The sequence below is a fragment of the Amphiprion ocellaris genome, chromosome 20 (genome assembly GCF_022539595.1).
Source record: "Amphiprion ocellaris isolate individual 3 ecotype Okinawa chromosome 20, ASM2253959v1, whole genome shotgun sequence".
NCBI lineage: Eukaryota > Metazoa > Chordata > Actinopteri > Pomacentridae > Amphiprion > Amphiprion ocellaris.
In genome coordinates, this window is record NC_072785.1 from 7,647,738 (window position 1) to 7,654,929 (window position 7,192).

The 7,192-nt window shown below is 38.8% G+C and overlaps 1 protein-coding gene across 1 annotated transcript; it reads left to right on the forward strand.

Annotated features, from left to right (window-relative positions):
- Window positions 1-837: 837 nt before the first annotated feature.
- On the forward strand, window positions 838-6,970 carry crip1 (cysteine-rich protein 1). Its single transcript, XM_023271596.3, has 5 exons — window positions 838-998; window positions 5,799-5,893; window positions 6,131-6,188; window positions 6,562-6,606; window positions 6,731-6,970. Exons 1-4 carry the CDS (start codon window positions 959-961, stop codon window positions 6,600-6,602), a joined length of 234 nt encoding a protein of 77 aa, XP_023127364.1. The 5' UTR covers window positions 838-958; the 3' UTR covers window positions 6,603-6,606; window positions 6,731-6,970.
- Window positions 6,971-7,192: the final 222 nt, after the last annotated feature.

Here is a 7,192-nt window from a genome sequence, read left to right on the forward strand (position 1 = left end):
ATATTAACAATTGGTGACCCCGCCTTGAAGTGGTTCGACTTTTTAATACAGAGCAAAGTCAACTCCTCAACCCTCATTAAAGGCTGTAATTGAGGCACATTTGACCTCCACCTTTTTTATGTCTATAGTTTTATAAGCCTGGCGGGTGGAGCATGAGGTAAAGCAATCAAAATTCTTGCAAAAATAAGAGAAATGCATATAAAAAAAACTTTTCTGATATTTTCTGAAATGATAAACATCTTGTGATGCTTTGGAAGGTTGGTTTGGGAACCAAGGTGGTCCCTAATCCAAAATTATTGGCTGTTAGGGTAGAAATATGGAAATAAAACTGAAGAAAAATGCAAAATGTATTGCAAAATGGACACTTGGATGTCAGTGCATTACTAGATCATTATCATTAATGGATTTTTACCTAAGAAGTGCTTTATTTTGGTGAAAGTGTAGCTAAGTTTAGCAGCTTTGTGCACTTTTGGGATGTTTATTCTGTTATGCATTGCAATATATTTTATGGAAATCATAGTTTACAAGTAGCTACAGTAGTGGAATTAATGCAGTGGAATGAAGTAAGTAGAAAGCAGAAAATACGTCTATGTCCTAAAATTTGCGCTGAGGTACATATTTAAGAGTGTGTAATGTGTTTCAGAATAAAAGGACATCCTTTTTTTATTATAGGGCCCATAAAAACGTATTTATATGGTAAAATAAAAGACAGGGAAGCCTATAATTGCTTAATTTCAGTGCCCATGTGATGTTTCCTGCCCGTCCACACAGAGTGCACAGGCCTCTCCCACTGCAGGAAGAAAGAAAAAAACAAAAGTTTGAGTTGAACTATTTCCTCGGAGCTATAAATACAGGACGCAGCAACATCTGCACTCACAGCGAGGCGTGGCCAGTCAGAGAACAGGTGGACCAGCTGCAGGATACTTTCATCTCCTCCACGTTAACGACACAAAACAAGATGCCAAAGTGCCCAAAGTGCCAGAAGGAGGTTTACTTCGGTAAGATGCGCTCTTGTTTTTAAATTCCTCTTATTTATTTATGCAGGAGCATCGAGAGCATTTCCTCGTTAATAGAAACTGGCGGCTTTTCTGTGCAAATGAGGAAGTCAGCCAGCAGCTTGACAGAATGACAGGCACATGGCTGTTAAAAGTTAAATACTACGCAGTTAAAACGTTAAATAGCTTGTTGAACAGTTCGGGAAAACGATGATTGATGCATGTTAGTGTTGTGGTAGCAAGTAAAAATACTCTGTTAGACGTAAAAACCGAGTATTGAACAACTCATCCTGCAGAATGGCTCATGTTACTGCATAACTGGATCAATATTACTGATAAATTTACATGTAAATAATTCATTTTTTTTGCCTGAATTTAAAATGCACCACAGTATTTAAAATGTAAAATCATAGTGCAAAGTAAATGAACTTGGCAGAGTAAAAAGTTGCAGAGAAAACAAGAAAAACTGCCTCAAAATTGCACTGTAACTACAATTCTAGAACAGAAAGTACTTCTTGACCTTCCATATAATCTAAAATATAGTAATGTGATACATACAGGAGCCATTTTTGCACAAACAGCACTTTTACTAAGCTTAAAGTACATTTTGCTCAATAAAAAAAACCGAAATGCAGGAAATCTACTTGTAATGGAGTATTTTTTTCACTTCTACCTTTACTTTTGTCAGTAATCTGATTACTTCTGCCTCCGCTGATGATTATTGATGCACTAACATGTAAGCAGTACTCCAATCTTAATCCAAAATGCAAAAAAATTACAGTAGTGGAGTAGAAAGTGCAATGTTTCACAATGAAATACATGCCGAAAGCTGCAAAAAACCCAAAAAAACCCCAAAACATAAATACTCCAGTAACTGTGCTTAGTTACTTTCCAACTCTTTATTTAATGAGCTTACTTGCACACACACAGACTTTCAATCTGTACAGAAGCCACTAAGGCACAAAGAGTACTTTTACTAAGTTGAAAGTACATTTTGCTTATTAGGATTCTTACAAAATGCACAAAATCTGCTTGTAATGGAATCTTTTCTTTACAATTCTACCTTTATTTTTCTCAGTAATCTGATTACTTCTGCCTCCACTGATGATTATACAGGCACTAATGTGTAAGCAGTACTCCAATCCTTATCTTAAATGCAACAAAATTCTAGTTGTGGAGTAGAAAGTGCAATATTTCACTATGAAATAGGAGCAGAAAGCAATAATAAACATACATACTCCAGTAACTGTGCTTGGTTGCTTTCCATTTCTCTATTAAATGTGCTTAATTGCCCTCAGTCTGCACCCATGTTTCCCCGTATGTATGCATTTCTGCAAATTAATGCGTTGCAGCCTCTAAAGGTCGCCGTTCTCTGCAAGCTTTCTTGTTATCATGTCACTTTGGAGTCTCAGATCTTCGCTCCCAGTAGGACTTGAATAGTCCTTCCTGATGATGACTGATGACTGATGAGGTTTCGTGAGTAATTTCTAGACCGAGCAGAGGAAGCAGCAGGTTTCTTCCCCCTGCTGAAATACACCGGCGTGATCTCGTAGGTTCGTCTCATGGGGACGCCGTCGAAGCAGGGGGCCAATTACAGCATCCTGGGAGGGAAAAAAAAAAACTTTATTTTTTTGCGCCTTAATCCATTTACCACATTGTCTCCAGCTCAGTAGTGCAACAGATAAACTCTCTCCGGGGAGATGCTTTAGAGGACGAGGCCAGAGCAGAATACCAAGCCAAGTCTTTGGACTGTCATTCAGATGAATGGATTGTGTGACTGGGGAACCATCCTTTCCATTCCCCCTGTTCATGGATAAACTGTCCGTTTCTTGCCAGTACAAGCGAACCAATTTATTTTAGCCAGAACAAGCCAGCAAAGCTTTTTCCATGCAGGAAAAAAAAAGGGCGTCCACTTCCAAAGTAGCCTAAAACAAAGCTTTGTATTCTATTTTTTGCAGATGCACAATCTTGTAATGTCAATTCCTCACCTCCCACCTCCTCTATAAACTCCAAGTCTCACTCCTTCACTCTGTAGTCGATGATCCTCCCATCTTTTTCTTACACTGCTCATCCGTCTTAATGTTACTAGGCTCTCAGATGGAAACAATCAGGCTACCACAGCCTGCATGACTGATGGAGGTCCATTTACAAAAAGAAAAAAAAAATTCGAGAATACTTTCTTCTTGTTGGAAACTCTACAGACGTTCGTGTTTCATGCTGCAGCTGTTTTAGCCGTATAGAGATTGTGCATTAGGGCATCGACAGCAGCAAAATGATGGGGAAGCCACAGATGAGTTCCTCCATATGTTCCCACAGGCAGCATTTATCTAGATTAATGTCTTTAATAACTCAAAACCTCAAGTTCATCAACCTCAGAGAAATAGTTTGACTATTTTTGGACGTATGATTTCTGGTCCAGATTTAGAGGAGATGAATGAAACCGCTTTCATATCCTGCCAGAAGCTAAATATAACAGCTACAGCTAGTTAGCTTAGCTTAAGGGCGTCAAAATGTAACAAAACCTGCCTACCAGCACCTTCAAAGCTTGCTACTGAATGCTCTTTGTTTAAAACACCCAAAATGGAGAGAAATCCTTATTTATTTGTCTTTCGAGACACTCGTAATGGGATTTTATTGCCTCTGGACAAAGCTAGGCTAGCTGTTTTCCTGTTTCCAGGCTTTATGCTAAGCTAACATTTCATACAATCAAGAGTGGTATCAATCTACTCATCTACATCTCCACAACAAAGCAAATAAGTTTAACTAAATATCAAACTATTCTTTTATTGAGTGAGCTTCTACAGTGTTGGTTTGCACAGATGCAAGCTAGCTGTTTCGTCTTGCTAATGCTAAGCAACGCTAACCAACTGTTTGCATGAGAGCATCATATTTAATCTAAAGATATGAGAGGGGTTTTAAGCATCTCATTTAATGTTCCAGAAAAAATTACCTAACCATATTCAAAAAATAAAGAGCCGTTTTACTTAAATATAACGTGTCAGATGAAGCTAGCTTAGCACCAAGATTGAAAACAGCTGGGGAACAGTTAGCCTTTTGCTTAACGTTGGTTTGGCGAAAGGTAATAACTGTGTTCGGTCTTAATGCTAAGCTAAATTGGTCTTGGTATCATTGGACAGGCTAATCTGTACTTTATCATTCAAAAAACAAAAAAAAAAACCGTATTGTTCTTTGTTTCAAAACCTAAAATGTAACAAACTCTTCGATAAACAAATCAAGTGCAGTCCATTTTTGTTTTCTAGCTATTCCTGTTTTTCATTTCTCTTTAGAAACTATAAGCTTTTGTGGCTAACCCTAGTTGTTTTTTGTGTCCAAACCAATAATGAGAAAACCAATCTTGGTCCTTGCAAAGTCCTTTTGTCTAAATGTCTAAATGAAAAGAACATTAAAAAAAAACGTCCTAATGTAGCCCTTGTAGGCCCATCTATTTAAGAAAAAAAATAATGATAAAAGATGGACCTTGCCTGTTTTGTTTTGCATTTTTTAATTCCAACATCTGTATTTGGTTTTAAAACAAAGAACAGAAATATCTTTTTTTCTGGTTTTGAATTGCAAATGAACTATGGATTATATAACGATACACAAAATGACTCAACTTCTCATCTAACTCTGTAAAAAAACAAATAAGCATACCTCCATAACTAAATGCAGGAAGGACTTAATACTTGAAATTACACTCTTAACCTCTTTTTTAGTTCTCCGTGAACCTTTTTTTGGGATGGAACGAAGCGAATTCTTCTACAGTTTCCTCTCGTAGTGCGTTTTTCCATTCAGATGTGTGTGTTTGTGTACACTGGACTGCTTCCAGACAGCCAGAGCTAACGCAGAAAGCAGACCGGATTCTTCTTCCTCCTGTCACACCCCACTTCTTCTCATATCATCAGGTGAAATAAATAAAACTCGTGCACAAAAGCAAACGTCATCAGATCTGCACATGCATCATTGCAGCTGATTAAGATGGACGGTCCTGCAGGCCACTGTTTGCTCAGTCCACTGCTTTGTTATTTGTAGTTAAGTAGAGTAATTATTTCAGGTCAGAGTTTTTCCAAGCGCCACCGCACTCAGCTGAACTGTTTTCATGGAGCTGGCCTGAGAGACTGACCCCACCCTGGAGCACTTTCACTGCTTCCGCTGCCTCTTGCATAATCTCAGGGCACATCGGGCTATTTTTAGGGAGGAAATATGTCATGCTCACCTGAAACCAGATTGTTTTCATTCCTGCCTTGCTTCAATGTTTTCAGAAAGTCTGCAGCTGTTAATCACGTTCTCCTCAGTTACATCACACTGTACATTTCCTGATAACACTTCTCCATTTTCAGCATTTCTTGGTTACCGACGCCTCTGATTCTTGACCTCATCATCATTATCATCATCATGTGACGGGTCTCAAAAGTCGCCTCAGCCTGGCGTGTGTGAACCACAAGACAGTTAAACCGGGTTTCCCTCCCACTTTTACGATCCTCCTCATGGATTTTTGTGCAGATAAACCCTCGCAGATAAAGACGTCTTTATCAGAGTTTATGAGGCGCGAGGACGGGCAGATTCCTCAGGGACACTCAGTTCTTTTTTCCCCTCAAGGACCGCACCCAATAATGTCCTCAAACTTATCTCGAAGGAGAACATCAGATTGGTTTAATATGGATATCTGACTAAAATTCCTAGCGCGATGAGCTAACCTAACCCATGCGTGACCTTGTGATGCTTCCATCTCCTCCCCTCTATATGATTTTGTCTGTATTTGTGGTGGAAGTTGTTAATTTTCTCTTTTCTTGTTGTGTTTTGCAGCTGAGAGGGTGACATCACTGGGAAAGGACTGGCACAGGCCGTGTCTGAAATGCGAGAAGTGCAGCAAGACGCTGTCACCCGGCTCACATGCAGAGGTGAGAGATCGCAACAACACATTAATAGGTCTTAGAATTTTAAATAATGCACGCAGGCTTTCAGTAAACACGAGTTGAACCTGAAACCCAGGATAAAACGCAGAGATAACATGACAGTTATGTGCAATTTTGGCAAATTTTGTAGATGTTCTTTCTGAATTAACTCACAAAAAACACTTCAAAAAGCTAATTAGTCTTTTTTTAAACACATCTGTTCAACGACTTTGCCTCTTCCAGCATAACGGAAAGCCATACTGTCACAAGCCCTGCTACGGTGCATTGTTTGGACCTGGAGGTAAGCATAATCCTTGTTACACAACAAATAAAATCACTCTGAACTCCACGTGAGACAATCACATCAAAAAGCTTACCTGCTCTGAAAAAAAGTCAAGGACAAACTTCTTGCTGCCTCAGTAGACTTTGCTCCAAAGATTTTGTCTCAGACGAGAACGCCCTGAATGAGGACAATGTTTTGGATCCAGTGGTGTTGAGGCTGTAAATGCTGCTATCAAATCACATGTTATCACCTGATAAACTCACACACTGATTATGACTCTAATTGTGAGAGTAAGAGTGATAGTAACAGCTCATACTCATGTTCCAGTAGTAAATGTTCATCTCCACAGATTATATGCTGAAATACATTTGTGTGTTTTTCTTCTTGCCAGGATATGGACATGGCGGAACTGAAAGTCACACATATAAATAGACAGGTATTGTGCACACATTTGCTTACCGTGTCACATTTTCATGCCATTTGCATCAACCTTGTCTGTAACCAAATCAGTCCTCGCAATTGGCACCGTCTGACGTGCGTCTTCTCTGCTTCGTCTGCAGGTTCAGGGGCCCTGAAGTAAAAAAAAATGTTGCCTTGAAACTAGATGGAAGCTTGCTCAGAAGTCACAATAAAAAACCAACTGTGCTCGCATCCAGAGGAAACATTTTGTGCGCCTGTGCTTTTATTTTATGGACTCGAATTGTTTTTCTGATTTTGTATTCCCACTATGAAGTGGTTGTACTCAAATGTCGTCATGATATTAAAGTGGACAGTCTGATTAAACGCTTTGTAAAACCTGTCATTTCTTTTACTTATTTACAGCCTCCATGCAAAATTTCTGTATGAAAATTACTTCAATCGGAGCTATTAAGTGATTGAATTTACATCCTCTAATCCATTTATGTCCCTACACAAATGCACTACTTCTACCTGAACTAAAAAATATTTACATCATTGACATTTTTTGCATAAATTCTCTAAACTGATGACAAAATCAGTGCTTATCCTGCAACCTATGTCAA